Source organism: Oryctolagus cuniculus, chromosome 1 (genome assembly GCF_964237555.1).
Source record: "Oryctolagus cuniculus chromosome 1, mOryCun1.1, whole genome shotgun sequence".
Lineage (NCBI taxonomy): Eukaryota > Metazoa > Chordata > Mammalia > Lagomorpha > Leporidae > Oryctolagus > Oryctolagus cuniculus.
In genome coordinates, this window is record NC_091432.1 from 15975525 (window position 1) to 15993382 (window position 17858).

A 17858-nucleotide genomic window follows, 5' to 3' on the forward strand; every position below is an offset into this window, starting at 1 on the left:
TCTTTAAGAGAAATATGTCTAAAAACACCTCAACGGACTTCTCAGAGATATATAAATTGAAATAGCTATATCTCATAGTTAGTTAGATTTGAATAACGATAATGGTAAATGAGTTACAAAAGGAAAAAATCAGAAAGGAGATGATATATATCATGGGCGAACAAAAATTGAAAATAAAACATGTGATACCATTCTTGTTTGCAAACAATGTGCTTTTATCTCCAGAGTACCATCTGCAGTCTACTTAATGGAGCAAGAGAATTGCCGGAAAAGAAGATGTAAAATGGTTTTGTCTGTAAATCTTTCCCATGCAACAAGTTAAGATGTAAGCTTAACAGTCAATTTTATAGTCATCTGCAAACATTTTCAATTGAACATTAACATCATTTTTCTCATTTAAATTTAACTGTGATTCAAATATGGTTTTTCATATAACAAAACTCTTGAACACTAGGAGGGTACATTTGGAGCAGCAATTAAGACACTGCTTGTGACACAATATTTCATATCAGAATGCCTGGGTTTGAATCCTGTCCCTGCTTCCAATTCCGGCTTCCTGTTAATACACACCCTGGGAGGCAGCAGATGATGGTTTAATTGGACCCTGTCATCTGTGTAAGAGACCTGGATTGAGAGCTCTGACTGTTGAGAGCATTTGGGAAGTTAATTAGTGGAGGAAAAATTCTCCCTCCCTCTCTCTCTCTCTCTCTCTTTCTCTCTTTCCTGTTTGTGTGTGTGCGTGCATGTGCCTGTTTCTCTGCATTTGAAATAAAATGAAAATAAATACGTATTTTAAAATCTTTTTGAACAATAAGGAAAGATATTTCATATACTTTGTAACAAACGTATATATTCTTACTTCTCAGGTACACACTTTTTCCATAATATTTTTGGATTCAAATATGCCTATCTTCATTCAATGTTGTGCTATTTAAAATGATGCAAGATAAGAACAAGAGGTAGGGAATTACTTGGAATATAAACCACTTGAATTGTAGGATTGTTTTCGGCATGATACAGTTAGATAACAATTGAATTAAATTATTTGTATTTTCTTCATATAGTGAAAACCATATACTTGGACACATCTTCATCATTGCCTATCTCATGGTTACTAAGGAAATCACTGTGGCTTAAATGTAGACAAAGAATATAATTAAATGGAATCCATTTGCACTGGCTTTTTTCCTTTATAACCTATATCACTGAAATGGAAGGATTTTCATCAGATTTAGAAATATACAGAATTCAACAGAAGAATGTCAGTGGTGTCACTGTATTTATTTTGATTGGCTTCACAGATGATTTTGACCTGCAAGTCTTCCTATTTTTACTCTTTCTTGGAATCTATCTCTTTACTCTGATAGGAAATTTAGGACTGGTTGTGTTAGTCATTGGGGATCCCCGGCTTCACAACCCTATGTACTATTTTCTGAGTGTTTTATCAGTTTTGGATGCCTGTTATTCTACGGTGGTAACCCCTAAAATGCTGGTCAATTTCCTGTCAGAAGATAAATCTATTTCATATTATGGGTGTGCAACTCAGATGCTTCTGTTTGTGACTTTAGGGACCACGGAATGCTTTCTGTTGGCTGCCATGGCTTATGATCGCTATGTAGCCATCTACAACCCGCTTCTGTACTCAGTGAGCATGCCTCCCAGAGTTTATGTGCCACTCATCATTGCCTCCTATATTAGTGGCGTTTTGCATGCTACTGTACACACAGTGGCCACATTTAGTCTGTCCTTCTGTGCATCCAATAAAATTAGGCATGTCTTCTGTGACATCCCTCCACTCCTTGCACTATCCTGCTCTGACACCCACATAAATGAGCTTCTCCTCTTCTACTTAGTGGGCTCTGTTGAAATAGTCACCATTCTGATTGTCCTGATCTCCTATGGCTTCATTCTGTTGGCCATTCTGAGAATGCATTCTGCAGGAGGAAGACAAAAAGTATTTTCTACATGTGGCTCTCACTTAACTGGAGTGTCTATTTATCATGGGACAATCCTGTTCACTTATATGAGACCAAGCTCCAGCTATGCGTCTAACCATGATATGATTGTTTCAATATTTTACACCATTGTAATTCCCATGCTGAATCCCATTATCTACAGTCTGAGGAACAAAGATGTGAAAGAGGCCATGAAAAAATTATTGAGAGAAATTCGATCATAATTAAATCATACTGGTAGAATCAGGAAAGCTGGCAGAAGATTGTTTTTCAGTTCACACGGTTGTGGTCAAAAGCTAGAGAAGAAAACATCTGGCTTTAATAAATTGTGCTTGTATAACTCAGAATATTTCCAGATAAAGCATTAATGAGCCTCTAATGCAGCATTTTAAAAATTTAGACATATTTTCTTACTTGTATGCTTATTAGTTTTTTTAAAAAAAGTCATATTACTTTTTTTAATGTAAGTACATTGTTGTTAGTAGTTGTGTAATTAGTTTTCACTCATTCTATGAAGAGGTCATGTCCTCAGTATGTACATTGCTTGTGGCAAGCCTACAATAATCTTTTTAAAAATTTTAAATAACTTTTATTATAATGTTATATTTTATTTTATTACTAGTTTCTGTTGTTAATCTTACTGTGCTTCATTTATAAGTGTGTAAATTAAACCACAGTTATATATGTATGGGAAAACCATTGTATATGGAAGGTTTAGTACTACCTGCTGTTCAGGCACTCACTTGGGTATCAGTTGGAAGGTCTTTCTAGCTGTAACATGAAGGCAAAGGCTACCAGGCCACGCCTGGCTTGTGCACCTAGTGAATGTTGGCCTTCTACTCAACACAGCGGCGATAATCCAGGGGCAGTGAGGCACAAGGGTAAAATCGGATTTGATGAATGCCGACTCTCCCACTGTGCAGCAAGTTCACGTGTGTCTCATTCAGCTGCATCTCATGAACCCAGCACAGTGCACTTGGGAGGAACTGGACAGCTTAACAGACTCAGTGACTGAGCCACACCGACCACCTGCGGTCCACATCCAGTCCCCGTTTCTAAACCGATGGCAGCGGGAGAGCGAAGGAATCCCGGTGCATGTGAGTCTGCCTCACTGACGGCCTCCGCTGTCCAGGCCCTGGATTCACTGCCAGACTCCTTCTCGGGCTCAGCCCGGAATAGAGAAGGAGTCTTCTCAAGGACGCCAACCAACTGCAGGGAAGAACAGAAGCCTTCCCCCGCGACGCTCACCTCCCCTGGTGGGCTGCTCCGCCATCTTCAATGTTCTTAACGATGTGCCTTCCTCGTTCTAGAATCTCTATGCAGGAATTTTCCAGTCGCTGCTTTATATGCTTGAAAAGTGTCCTGACCTGCTGAGAGCCATCCAAGGTTCAAATGTGTCTTTTGCTGTGTTTATGTCTACTCTGATTTTAATATTAAATTCTTTCTTTGCCACTTTTCCATCAAATATTTATTAGACCTATTACACAAGTTAGCAACATATGCTGATACTAGATGGTAATATTTAATGGAAATTTTCTGAGGTTTCTAAAAATAAATCATACTCTAGGAAAGAATGTTCTGTCACTATCATACTTCTGTCACTATCTCATATTTCTATGACTATAAATATATGAGATATATAGATTATGTGTATGTCTCTCTCTATATATGTTTATGTTTACGACTGCTCTAAGATCTGTAAAACTGACTTATTTGATCCTGATCCTTGCTCACTTCCCAGCCCTGTATTTATTTACTACCTATAACAATTTACCTTACTTTGTTGTTGTGGGTATTGTTGTCCAGGAGGTTGGGCCACTGCTCAGGACACCTGCATCCCATATAGAGTGTTGATCTGAGTCCCAGATGCTCTGCTGCTCATCCATCTTCCTGCTAATGCATCTTCAGAGGAAGCAAATCATGGCTCAAGTGTTTGGGTCCTTGTCATCCATGTCGAGGACCTAGCTGAAGTTCCAGATTCCAGACTGGCCTGCCCTAGACCTGGCTGTTGCAGACATTTAGGAAGTGAACCAGTGGGTAGGAGATTCTCTCTCTCTCTCTCTCAATGTCTTCCCCTCCCCTTTTTAAGTATATTAAAAATAAATAAACACAAATTAAAAGGTGTCTATTTCCACTCAGCCACTGAAGAACTGCAAAACACATAATACCAATTTAAAAATCCAGAAAATACCTGAAATTATAACTTTTCTGGTTCTATCAGGAATCTGATAATGATGACCAAGCTTAAATTTAAAGAGGTAAGGCCAAATATAGGGTATTGAGAAAAGCAGAGAGCCTTCCAATGAAAGCATTTGAATTTAGTCTTATGGTATTTTCTATAGATCCCAAACACATACTTCTGAAAATTAAACTAGATTCATTTTGTTCAAATATAGGTATTGCTGGTGACCTTTAAGTAAAGACAGTTGATAGTTAATTGAATGTAAGTTCTACAGGAAAGAGTAAGCAACACATTTGAATGGACCAGGAAGTTCATCAGATGGAAACGAAATCAAATGCCTGGTGAAATACTGAAAATAAACACACATTCGCTATCATAAACCAAATGACTCTCAATTGAGTTCACTATTAGAGTAAAAACCGATAAAAAATCTGTGTAGCTGAACTAATAGGAATTTATCAAATGGAAAGAAAAGACAAAAATGAGAATAAAAGTATGCGAGAACTGTGTGACATATCAAAGTTTAATCAATAGGAAAGTAATAGAAGAAATGAGGTGGAAGAAAAATTATTTGATAGTATGGTCACAAAGCTTCTAAAATAATAAAACGTCAAACCACAGTTGCAAAAGATGAGCAACCTCAGGTCGGATAGCATATCAGTAATTCTTCTGTGAATACAGAACCAACAAATGTAGTACATTCCTTACAAGGAATTAGGTATTATCATGGGTGTGCTGTCTCTAAAGTATTCAAGGTGGTTTAGCATGCTGGAGATCCTGGAGAACTGCTGCTGTAGCTTGCATACAAATCCAGTGTTCTCAAGAGCATGGAAGAGTTTGTTACAGGTGAGGTCTTAGGCAGTCTGCTGGGGGTTCACTATCGATTAACCCATCAATGGAATAAGCTTTTCTGAGGGTAGGAGGGTATTTCACAATCCAAAAACCCCACCTCAAATATCATAAACATATAATTTTGAGAATTGTCCACACCAGTTTTAAAAGGGACAAATACCAAGACCACATGATTTTGCTTCGGCCTCCAAAGATTCACATTTTTCTTAATTACCAACTTTAATAATTCCATTACTGAAACCTGAAATTCTTCATTAAGTTAAAAATTAACTCAAATATTCGAAGTTTCAAATTCCATTTGCTAGTCATGGGTAAGACTCAAGCTATGTTTCATGACTAATTCTGGTGGGAATTCCCTCCAGCTGTGATTCCAAGAAATCTAACAAGTTATCTCACTGCAATGCAGTGGTGGGAGAGATATAAGACGACAGACATTCCCACTCCAAAGGGAATAACACCAAAGAAGAAATGGATAACTTGCCCCAAGTCCAAAATCCAACAGCAAAAACTATGTGAGGGGCCAGCTCTGAGGCATAGCAGGTTAAGCCACCAGCTGCAGTGCCGGCATCCCATATGGGGGCTGGTTCGAGACCCGGCTGCTCCACTTCCAATCCAGCTCTCTGCTATGGGCTGGGAAGGCAGCAGAAGATGGCCCAAGTCCTTGGGCCCTTGCACCCACGTGGGAGACCCGGAAGAAGTCCCTGGCTCCTGACTTCAGATCAGGTCAGCTCTGGCCATTGAGGTCATTTGGGAAGTGAACCAGTGTAATGAAAGACCTCTCTGTCTCTGGCTCTACCTCTCTCTGTAACTCTGTCTTTCAAGTAAATAAAAATAATTCTTTAAAAACAAAACAAAACAAAACAAAAAAAAAAACTATGTGACGTCTTAAAACTCAAGAATATTCATACAAACTGTGAGCTATCTCCTGGACTCAGAGTAAAGAGTTTGGGTAACCAAACGTAGGCATCCCCATTTGGGCTGAGTCCACCCAGAAGATCTCATTGTGGAATCTAGTGGAATAGCATCCATTGCATGCTGTTAGATCTTCAGTCCATTGCTTCATGGCCTTTTGAATAAGATCAAGTGCAGATCTTCAGCCTAGGGTCCCAGTGACAGTTTCACTACAATGGCTTTCATGGCATTGCTCTCGTGGGGACTCTCTGAGGTTGAGTGGCACCTGGTCCTGCTGAGCCATATCTGGTTTCCAAGGAGTAGATTCCAGAATAAACAGGGTTGAAATGTAAGGGGTCCATGGGCAGTGAGTCCATGGAAAGTGCCCCAGTCTTATTGCTCAAATTATCCTGAATTTCTAGCCCTCTGCTTCTATGATAGAATGGGACACTGAAGATGTCTGAAATGCCTTTAGGGATTTCTTCTACTGTATTTTAAAATTCGTTAATTTATGTATTTTGGAGTAAGCATACACAGACTTACAAGCACACATACAAAAATGGTGGTGGTGGGGGGAGTTCTCACTACCATTCAGCGTTTCAATACCCAAATGCTTCGATAATCCCTTCTATTAGTTCTCTCTTGCTAGCAAAGGGTAACTGTTTTTTTTTTTTTTTTTTTACAGGCAGAGTGGACAGTGAGAGAGAGAGAGACAGAGAGAAAGGTCTTCCTTTGCCTTTGGTTCACCCTCCAATGGCCACCGCGGCCAGGGCACCGTGCTGATCCGAAGGCAGGAGCCAGGTGCTTCTCCTGGTCTCCCATGGGGTGCAGGGCCCAAGTACTTGGGCCATCCTCCATTGCCTTCCCGGGCAGCAAGAATCTGCAATGGTGAAAAAGGGCAAAAAACAAAAGGCAAAAAGGGCCAGGCCCACTGTGTCTGAGGCCTTTAATCCACTTCCAAAAAGGAGTGGTTTATTAATCTGATTGGCAGTTGGGCACACAGGTGAGGCCAGGTAGGGGCATGACATCACACCAGGGAGCATGATGACGGTGTGGTCTTCCAGCTCACAAACTCAATCAGTTTTATCCTGTTTGACTGCCTACAACATTCCCCCCTCAGAGACTCCATTCCCTTAATCCTAAGGGGTGTTGAAGGGCATAGATTCATCACATCTTCTATAGCTGCTTCTTGCTTATGAGGGGCATAGCACAGGCCTTCCCTGTCCTGGGTCTGGAAGTCTCTGTCTATCTCATCTAACACATTTGCTTTGTGAGCTGGAGCAGTCTTGGTAACCGCCAATGGCTGTGTCCCCTCTATGGTCAGTTATTCACAGAAGTCAAGTTCTGAAACATATAAATTTATTAATTAGTATACAAAAAACTGGAACAAAGCAACTGCAAATGGAGTGCCCCATAAGATGAAAAGATTACCCTTATGTAGATTATAGAATCCATTTAGCTTGAGCATAGAGAATTATAAGAACCCATAAGGAGTTTTATTGTTAATAACAGTTCCCAGAGAGAATCAAAAGAAGAAAGACGATCACAGCATGTCTGCCTTAAGGTGCAGCAGTCTTGATGTGAGGAAGGCAAAGGCTTAAGGAATAATCAGGCATGTCTCTTGAGTTCACCCATGAAGACGTAAGAGGTAGTTTAATCCTAATTTTACTGAGGTAATCATGCTCAGTAGTGCCTGCTAAGGTCCCTTCCATTTAAGCTGCAGCTGATTTGAAAAAGATCTTTCTATTAATGGCTTGTTCAGGAATTCCTAATGTGGCCCCCATGGACCACCACATGCTACATGCCTGATTAATAGAGCAATGTATATTAAATCATTTTTTTTAATTTATTATTTTCATCTTCCTACCGGATCCCACTTATTCGTTTGTTATTTTAGCCTCTGGAGTGGCATTAAATCGTATTTTTATTTTTTTTATTTTCGTCTTCAGAGTGGATACCCTTCATTCTAGTTTGTTGTTTTCACCTCCAGTGTGGGATTCTAACAGTCTGAAATGGCATTTTTCAGATTGGGTGGTTTATATTTCCTTGGTATGATATATATGTATTAAGATCTATAATAGGCATAGTAGCACTGAGATGTCAGATTATTGGTTAAGGTAGATGATCAGAGATATAACTGGTCAAAGCTCAGCCCTATTTACCTCCTGTCTCCCCAGGTTCCAAGGTGATTTAACTATGGGTAGTTCTACATCTGCTCCTTTGGAAACTCCCTGAAAGATCTGCACTTAATAATTGGGAGACCCTTCGACTATATGGGATTAAGGAATTATAGATAATACAAAGTATCCATGTAAAATGCTTAAGAATAATTAAGCTTGTGAAGAGCTGTGTCTGTTTTTATTTTCTCAGGTCCTACAGAGAGACTGTAAAGCTGTTTAGTGCTGCATGCATTCTTACGGATTTTCTTCTAAGGGTACAGTTTAAAACTTGCTATGGGATTGCAACAGGATTCACTGGGTACTAACTTCCCGTGTAGGACCTCTGTTCTCAAAAGAGCTACAGTATTAACATTAATGGTAAAACTTGATCCCAAAGATTTGCTTTGTTCTATTGTGTGATATTATGCATCACAAGTTCTAGTTATTTGTGTCAAACTACATTGCCTGCATTCTTAGGTATTTCTTTAAAGTTTATTAAGTGCCTCAAATGTAAAATCTGGGATACATGTCTCTGTGAAATTCCTATCTAGTATGTTTTAACATAGGGTCAGATATTTAAAGGCAGCCAAGGAGATTTCTGAGAATGGCAAAATTCTGTGGACTTTGGATTCCAAAATTTGGATTCCAAGTTTTTGTGTATAGCATTAAAGACACCCTAATACAGACCCCATACTGAAAAGGGTAGCTGCAAAAGTGTTCCAGAGAACTAAGGAGCTTCTAACTAAAAGCTCTGGTATTGGGAATTGCCGATGACAGGATTCTATGGAATTTGAATTCAAAAATTCAGATTCCAAGCTTTAATGGGGCCCTGATGCAGACTTTGTACTGAAAAGGGTAGCTACAAAAGTTGTTATAGATTCCAGGATTTGAATTCTAAGCCTTGTGTTTGCTTAAAAGCCTCTGAAACAGACTGTGCTGGACAGGGGAGCTACAAAAGGTGTTCCAAGGAATCAAGGAATTTTTGACAAAAACTCCAACATTAGAAATTCCTGAGTAACCCATTCATAAGAAGATCCTCTTCAGACCAGTTTCAACTTAAATGAAAGGGACCTGACCAGGTGCTATTGAGCATGACTATCTCCGTGAAATTACAATTAAACTTCTACCTCTTAAGTCTTCATAGGTGAATGCGAAAGACATGCCTGACTGTTCCTATAAGCCAATAAAAAACCTAAGTACCTCTTCAAAACATAAAGGATAAGTAAAATTTTTGCCTTTGTCTCCTTAAGGCAAACATAGTGTACCTGCCTTTCTTAATTATATCTGGGAACTGTTATTGATGATAAAGCTATCAAATGATTTGTTTTATTATAATTCTCTATACTCAAACTAAACAGGTTTATATTACATAAGGGTAGCCTATCACTACTTATCTGGGAATCTGTAAGATAAGTTCTTTTCATGTTATGTGGCACCCCATTTATAATCGGTTTTACTTCAGTTTTGCTTATACTAATTAATAACTTACATGTTTCAGAACTTGACTTCTCGGAGTAACTGACCATGCAGGGGACCCAGACGTTGGCAATGACCCAGACTGCTCCAGCTCACAAAGCAAATTCATTAGATAGGATAGGCAGAGACTTCCAGACCCTGGATAGGCAGGATCTGCACTACGGCCCTCATAAACAGGAAGCAGTTACAGAAGAGATGATTCGACGTCCATCAACTCCCCTTAGGATTAAGGGGATGGAGTCTCTGAGGGGGGAATGAAGTAGGCAGGCATACATGTTAACATTGATTAGGTTTGTGACCTGGAAGACCACGCCTTCGCCACACTCCTGTGTGACCTCACGCCCTGTCTGATACCTTTGCCATGCCCCTACCTGGCCACACCTGGGTGCCCACCAGCCAATCAGGTTAATTAACCACTCTCCTTTGGAAGTGGGTTAAAAGCCTGGAACATGGTGTGTCCTGCCCTTCTCTTCTTCTCTGTCTTCTTGCCAGGACGGGTTTACTGTTGCCCTGCACTTCCAGGCCTCATGGCCTTTGGGCAATGCTCCCTAGATTTCCTGGACTAGATGCTCCTCCACATGGCTGGTTCCTTGTGCTTGGAATGAACCCAGATTTACCTCTCTCTCTTAGATAAAGCTCTCACTCTCCTATGTATCTTTCTCACTAAATAAAGCCTAAAATGTACCATGTTGCCTCATTTATTTATGCCAGTATTTAGAATACTTCTCTAAATATTAGGCAAGAACCCTCCTGGGCTTATTAATTTTGGGGATTCATTAATAAGCATATTGTGAAATCGTGTGGCACCCCCAAATTCTGGTAGCATGTGTGGCACCCCAGATGGCGCTTCTGGGGAAGTTTAAGGGGCCCCATTTTCATATGTATTTTAGGGGGTCATTCCTGATATCAGCCTTGGAAGTGGCTGAGTGCAGCTCTCTCTCCAGCAGGGTGTTGACGGTTCCAGCCTCAAGTCAGGAGTCACTGCCCAGGTGGGGCTCCCCTGCCCTCACAAAATTCACTGCCACCACTGTCGGAACCCACCAGGCTGGCTCGTGGGCTGCAACCAGAGCTCAGGGCCGATGTGCACCGTGGGCCCCTCTCCACGCAGTATGGTCCATCTGCCCAGGCCTACGGGCTCTCCTCCCCTGCGGAGTGTGTGCCTCCTTGGAAAGCCACTATAGGTCCCAGTGTTTCAATGATTGCAATTTCTGTGAGTGAGTACATTCAAGCCCTGTGTTCTCCTTCCCCACCTGTGGGTGGGCATATGGGGAAAGCACTAACCCAGATGGAGGAGGCATGGAGTGCAGGAATAAAAATAGAGTTAGAAGCCACAAGGAAGCCAATTTTTATCATGCTGCCACTATTTTCCCTTAAATAAATTTTGGGGAATGCCTCTGTTATCAAAATTCCCTTAAAGGTTTCTTCTGGGGTGCCATTATGTACCAGGTGCTTACTAATAATTTGAAATTAATAAGCTGTGTGGGCTCTTGCCTCACATTCAGGGAAGAATTCTGAATACTGACACAAATAAACAAGGCAGCATGATAAGTTTTTAAGTTTTCATTCAGTGAGAGAGATGCATAGGAGATTGAGGGCTCTATCTAAAAGAGAGAGGGAAATGTGGATTCATACTGAGCACCAGGAACCAGCCACATAGAGGAGAATGCAGGCCAGAAAGCATGGGGCATGGGGCCAGCATGGTGGCACACTGGGTTAATCCTACACCTGCGGTGCCTGCATCCCATATGGGCACTGAGTTCTAGTCTCAGTTGTTGCTCTTCCAGTCCAGCTCTCTGCTGTGGTCTGGGAAGGCAGTGGAGGATGGCCCAAGTGCTTGGGCACCTGCACCCATGTGGGATACCAGGAAAGAAGCTCCTGGCTCCTGGCTTTGGATTGGCGTAGCTCCCGCCATGGCACCCATTTGGGGAGTGAATCAACGGAAGGAAGACCTTTCTCTCTGTCTCTCTCTCTCTCACTGTCTGCAATTCTACCTGTCAAATAAATTTTAAAAAAATCTTTAAAAAAAAAAAGCAAGCATGGGGCAGGTAGCCAGAAAGCCATGCACCCTTAAGGGGCAGGTCAGCAAGGGTCCTCAATGGTGCAAAAGAACAAAAAGGGAAAAAAGGCAAAAAGGCAACATAGAATCTTGATAAATGCCAGTATCAAGTGTATCTTGTTTTTGAGCAATTAAAAAATGGGCATTGTACCCATTCTCTGTAGGATATAGTATAAAAAAAAAAAAGAAAAATACATGTCAGTAATGAAACCCAAGAATTTGAATACATTATCCATAGTACGTGAATGATGTGCTACGATGAGTTTACAGATGAATAGATCTGAAAGTGGAGCAGATTGATTTGAATGGTAATCAGTTACCAGTGACTTCATGCAAAATCTTCTAGAATTATATAATATTATGTGATGTGCAGTAATCTGATTGATTCAATGTTATTTGCCCATGCTAGTATAATATAGAGTTATATATAATTACAGCCACTGGAGTCTATAAAATTTCAGGTCTATGAGAATGAAAGAAAGCATTGTATATTTTAAAGACATATTTATATATCCATACATCTGCATATATATATTTGCATATGTATGTTTTATATGTGTGTATAAAATTCATATGTTGAAATATAAATCCTCAATAATGCAAAATGAAACTATTCAAAGTTAGGGTCTTTAGAGAGATAATTAAGGAAAATTAAATCTAGGTAGGCCTCAATTCTGAGTGACTGGTATTCTTATTAGAAGAGGGGATTCAGGGCCAGACACAAACAGAAGACAGAGGTGGTAGGTGGCACTGCAAACCTTGCAGAAAATCCTCATAAAAAGCCACCCCAGCCAGCACTTTGACTAAATTTCTGCCTCTGGAGCAGTGAGTAAATATTTTCTGATGTTCAAGCGTTCCAGCCTGTGGTATTTTGTAATGAAGTCTAAGCATTTTTCACAAACACTTTAAAGACATTAGGTAATCATGGATTACAAAAGTTTTGTACCAAAGTACACTTAGGTTTAATTCCACTTTCTATGAGATATTTAAAGTCTCCTCATATATTGGTCGGCATTGTATTGCAGTAGCATTGGCATCACATATTGGCACCGGTAAGAGTCCCAGCTTCTCCACTTTCAATCCAGCTCCCTGCTAATGTGATTGGGAAAGCAGCAGAGGATGGGTCAATTCCTTGGGCACCTACACCCACATAGGAGACACAGAAGAAGATACTGGTTCCTGGCTTTGGATTGGCTCAGCTCAGGCCCATTACAGCCATGTGAGGGTAAGACAGCAAATAAAAGTCTTCTCTGTCTTTGTCCCTACCTCTCTCTATACCTCTGTCTTTCAAATAAACGAAATGAATCCTTTAAAAAAAATTCTCCTCATATAAGGTTGTGTCTGTGTGTGTTCAGGAGGTCAGGTATATGTGAATGTAGTAAAAAGTAAAAGATGCCATTCTTTTTACAGGTGTAAAACCACATAGATAGGGAATCGGTTATAGTCTTTATTTGAAACTGTTTTTAGGACAGAAAAAAGTATTAATTACATAAAACATTTTTGTCAGAGCTTTTGAAAGGGAGACATGGACAATAGGTCTCAAGTATTTCAATTTAATGTTTAGTATGTCAAATGCAATTCATCCTTACACCAATTTTTCCGAAACACTCTTTTCACGGCCTCTTTCACATCTTTGTTCCTCAAACTGTAGATGATGGGATTCAGCATGGGAATCAGGATGGTGTAAAACACTGATGCTATCATGTCATACTCCAGAGCATAGCTGGAGCTTGGTCGCACATACATGAAGAGGATAGTTCCATAATAAATGGACACACCAGTGAGGTGAGAGCCACATGTAGAGAAGACTTTTCGCCTCCCTTCAGCAGAATCCATCCTCAGAATGGCCAACAGAATGAAGCCATAGGAGACCAAGACAATCAGGATGGTGACAACCTCAATGGAGCTTACAAAGAAGAAGAGGAGAAGCTGGTTTAAGTGGGTGTCAGAACAGGAAATAGCAAGGAGAGGAGGAATATCACAAAAAATGTGCCTAATTTCATTGGATGCACAGAAAGAAAGGCTGAATGTGGGCACTGTGTGCACAATTGCATGCAAAATTCCCCCAAGATAGGAGGCAATGATGAGAGGCACATAGACCTTGGGTGACATGCTCACTGAGTACAGAAGTGGGTTGTAGATGGCTGCATAGCGATCATAGGCCATGGCAGCTAAGAGAAAGCATTCTGTGGTTCCAAAAGTAACAGCGAGAAATAACTGTGTTGCACATCCAGGAAATGAGATGGCTCTATTTTTTGATATAAAATCTACTAACATATTTGGAGTTATAACTGAGGAATAACAGGCATCCACGGAGGACAGTACACACAAGAAGTAGTACATGGGGTTGTGAAGCTTAGAGTCCTCAATGACCAACAAAATCAGTCCTAGGTTTCCCATGAGGGTAAAGAGATAGATTGCTAAAAATAGGAAGAAGAGAATGATCTTCAGTTCAGGATCATCAGTGAAGCCCTTCAGTACAAATACAGTAATTTTTGTGGTATTCTTCATGTTCAAACTTCCTTGAACAAAGTTGTAGATATTCATACAATGAAGTTCATGTTACTGTGGAAATTAAGTAGAATGAGAACTCAAGAAAATTTAAACATATCTTCATATGCTTTACTTGGCAATGCACAATGACCAATTGTGAAACAGGAGTCAATGCAAGATGGAGATCAGGAATGGTGCCAATCCTGCAGAATCAAACAGAAGAAATATGTGTGTATTCAGTGACTGAACTCTTGCTGTTGCGGCCAACTGGGGCATGAACCATCGGATGGAAGACCTCTCTCTCTCTCTCTCTGCCTCTCCTCTCTCTGCATAACTCTTCTATTCAATAAATAAATAAATAAATAAATAAATAAATCTTTTAGAAAAAAACCTGAAACTACTCTAAAATGAGTCCTTTGTCACTGCTTCCCATGCCACCCCTCCCTCTCTGTCATCCTGCCTTCCTATCTTCCTTTTTTTCCTCTGCCTTCTGTTACTTCCATATGGTTACTGATATTGATTAACATTTAATTGTAGGTTTTTTTTTTTTTTTTTTTTTGACAGGCGGAGTGGACAGTGAGAGAGAGAGAGAGAAGAGTCTTCCTTTTTTGCTGTTGGTTCACCCCACTATGGCCGCTGTGGAAGGCGCGCTGCAGCCAGCTCACCACGCTGATCCAAAGCCAGGAGCCAGGTGCTTCTCCTGGTCTCCTATGCAGGTGCAGGGCCCAAGAACTTGGGCCATCCTCCACTGCACCCCTGGGCCACAGCAGAGAGCTGGCCTGGAAGAAGAGCAACTGGGACAAAATCCTGTGCCCCGAGCGGGACTAGAACCCGGGGTGCCGGCACCATAGGTAGAGGATTAGCCTAATGAGCTGAGGCGCCGGCCCTGTAGTTTTTTTTGAAACTCATTCTCACTTGCCAAGCAATGTTTTTATATCTTAATTACAATGCAAAATATTCTTTGTACACAAAAGCATGGTGAAAAGATATTTCTCAGAATCCAAACTAACGATTTAAATAAAACCTTAACAATACAAACACAGAGCATCTCTTGCAAAAATCTACTCTTTTTACAATCTTCTGTGCTTTTTCCCAACTGAAAGCTGTTATTCACTGTTAGCCACATGGATATTTACTGCAAAGAGAACACTATTTCTTAATCTCTGATTTTTTAAATTTTAAATCTATCTATTATCTATCTATTTATCTATCTCTCTATTCTACCATTCAAATGAACATTGTATGAGATTTATCATGAAAGAGATCCCTAGACACAATCAAAATTACAAAGATTTATAGCCTTTGTCATTTGGAACCTTAAATACCTGCATGATTAAATAACCACAAGTAAATTAGAAGAAGATGTAAAGTAGAGAAAATATATACAGTGATGTATGTCTTGATTAATAAATACATTTTACTGCCATTGGATAATGGATAAATTTTATATGCAGCAGAGAGTCACATAAAGAAGATCTTATGGTCAAAGTATATATATATATATATATATATATATATATATATATTAGTATAATATAACCTGGAAAATATAAAATAATACTAAACTCTCCTACACACTCAGAAAAACCAAATATTTGTGTCTGTAGTTAAAAAGTTACGGTTGAAGATATGAAGTATAGCAAACATTACTAACTGCTAATGGGAAGATTAAAGTTACAACCATTTGGAAACTGAAATGTCTAATTTATATATCTAACAAAAATCAATAACAACATGTAACTGAGTGAATTAATGCAAACAACTGCAAAATATGTTTGAATGAAAAGAAAAAAGGAAATTTGAGTGATATGCTCATTATTATATAAATAGGTTTAAAACATCTGCAATATTATATTTTGTGTATGAGTATACAAACACATGAATAAAGGAATACAGTTTTCCTGTGAATGAGAAATTGGAGATAGGGCTCACGTTGCATAAAGGAGATAAATTGATAGAGTCAGGTTTAATAGGAAAAGAAGGAGGTATACAAATGAACTTTAATTTTATGATAGTAATGTCTGGCACAAATAAATCAAAAATGAAATAGTGTGACTATGAAAATGCAACTATACTCCTTTACATTTAAATTATTTATTATGACAGACAGGTATGTTTGAACACAAAAAAATGCCTACTTGCACCATTAATCCCTTCAGAGCTCTTGTGGTTAGTTGAATCTTATTAACTAAATATATTTTTTTAAATGTGGGTAACTTGTTAATACAATTTGACATGGCTGCACTAGACTTGAAATTTTATATAACTAAAAAGTCCTAACCAAGTTAAAATGGCAACTATTTTACTATGTACAGTACATATACTCTGCTACAGAGAATATCCATAAAATAAATTTATGAGTAAAAGATCAATTCAGACACTTGATTAAAAGAAACATAAATGTGCTGTACATTGAGATTTAATGCTATAACGAGTACTGAAAAAATATATTTCACTTTGTGTTTCTATGGGGGTGCAAACATTTGAAATCTTTACTTAATGCATACTAAACTGATCTTTTGTAAAAAAAAAAAAAAGAAATTATCAATTCCCAACTAGACTCTCACTGGGATTAAACATGACAATAGATCTGATCTGATTTCATCATCATTTAAAAAATCATCTATTATTTTTCACTTTATGTTTCTGTGTGGGAGCAAACTGTTGAAATCCTTACTTAGTGTATACTAAGCTGATTTGTATATTAAGATAATCGAAAATGAATCTTGATGTGAATGGAAGGGGAGAGGGAGTGGGAGGGGGGAGGGTTGTGGGTGGGAAGGACGATATGGGGGGGAAGCCATTGTAATCCATAGGTCGTACTTTGGAAATTTATGTTCATTAAATAAAAGTTAAAAAAAAAAGAGAAAAAAAATTTTAAAAATTAAATATATTTAAAACAAACAAACAAAAAAAAGAAACATAAATGACAATTGAGTAAATGAAATAATAGTTTAAAAATTTAAATAATTTATTGAAGTAAAATATGTATGCCATAAAACCATTTCAAACAGAAAAGTATAGTGGCAATGATGACATTCACAGTGATTTACAACCACTGTCTCCGTCTAATTCCAATATCCTTCTGTCACTGCCATCTATACATTAAGAAAACTTCTGCCATTCCTTTCTTTCCAAGCAGACACAGGGAGAGAAAATATTTCCGTGTACTACTTCACTCCCCAAATGTCCATATCAGATGGATTTTAGCTAGGTCAAAGCTACACACAGATTGTACTAGGAAAATCTACAGCCAATTGTTTTCCCAAATTGTGCTCTCTATGTTGTGTGTGTGCGTGAGTACAAACTGTTAAAATCTATGCTAAACATGGTGTTGGTCCTCTGTATATCAAATCAAACTAAAATTGAACCATAATGAAAAAGGAGATGGGAGTGGGAGAGGGAGGTGGAATGGGAGTTGGGGGGATATAGGGGAAAAAACTACTATATTTCTAAAGTTGTATCTATGAAACATTCATTCATTAAATAAAAACTTAAACAAACTAAATGGGGAGAGACAGAGAGATCTCCCATCCACTGGTTCACTCTCCAGATGGCTGCAACAGACAGTGCTAGCCAGGCCAAGGCCATGAGCGAGGAGCTTCACCAGGTCTCCCATGGGGGTGGCAGATGCCCTAACACTTTGGCCTTCTGCTGCTGCTTTTCCAAGGCCATCTGCAGACAACTGCATTGGAAATGGAGAAGCTGGGACAGGAACTGACATCCATATGGGATGCTGGCATTGCAGGTGGCAGCTGTAGTGCTTTCCCACAATGCCAGACCCAGGACAATAG

At 39.3% G+C, this 17858-nt stretch overlaps 2 protein-coding genes across 3 annotated transcripts; one reads left to right on the plus strand and one right to left on the minus strand.

Annotated features, from left to right (window-relative positions):
• Positions 1–1210: 1210 nt before the first annotated feature.
• On the plus strand, positions 1211–2179 carry LOC100348461 (olfactory receptor 5T3-like). The gene has a single exon (XM_008273017.4). It carries the CDS (start codon positions 1211–1213, stop codon positions 2177–2179), a length of 969 nt encoding a protein of 322 aa, XP_008271239.4.
• Positions 2180–13131: 10952 nt separating this feature from the next.
• LOC100348208 (olfactory receptor 5T2-like) lies at positions 13132–17261 on the minus strand. 2 transcript variants are annotated; one of them, XM_070061947.1, is made up of 2 exons: positions 17239–17261; positions 13132–14089 (listed from the first exon to the last, which is right to left on the minus strand). In XM_070061947.1, the coding sequence occupies exons 1-2, from the start codon at positions 17256–17258 to the stop codon at positions 13132–13134; spliced, it is 978 nt and encodes a 325-aa protein (XP_069918048.1). In that variant the 5' UTR covers positions 17259–17261. The 2 variants fall into 2 exon arrangements, with proteins under 2 accessions (XP_069918048.1, XP_008271236.2); XM_008273014.2 differs by lacking the exon at positions 17239–17261 and having other exon boundaries at positions 13132–14082.
• Positions 17262–17858: the final 597 nt, after the last annotated feature.

Bases quoted from the DNA above. Each gene is read 5' to 3' on its own strand.
- LOC100348461 (XM_008273017.4), top strand. From the start codon at position 1,211: ATGGAAGGATTTTCATCAGATTTAGAAATATACAGAATTCAACAGAAG.
- LOC100348208 (XM_070061947.1), bottom strand. From the start codon at position 17,258: ATGGACATTTGGGGAGTGAA. The intron at 14,090-17,238 runs GTAGTACACGGA...TGTTCAAGGAAG, and splicing joins ATGGACATTTGGGGAGTGAA to TTTGAACATGAAGAATACCA.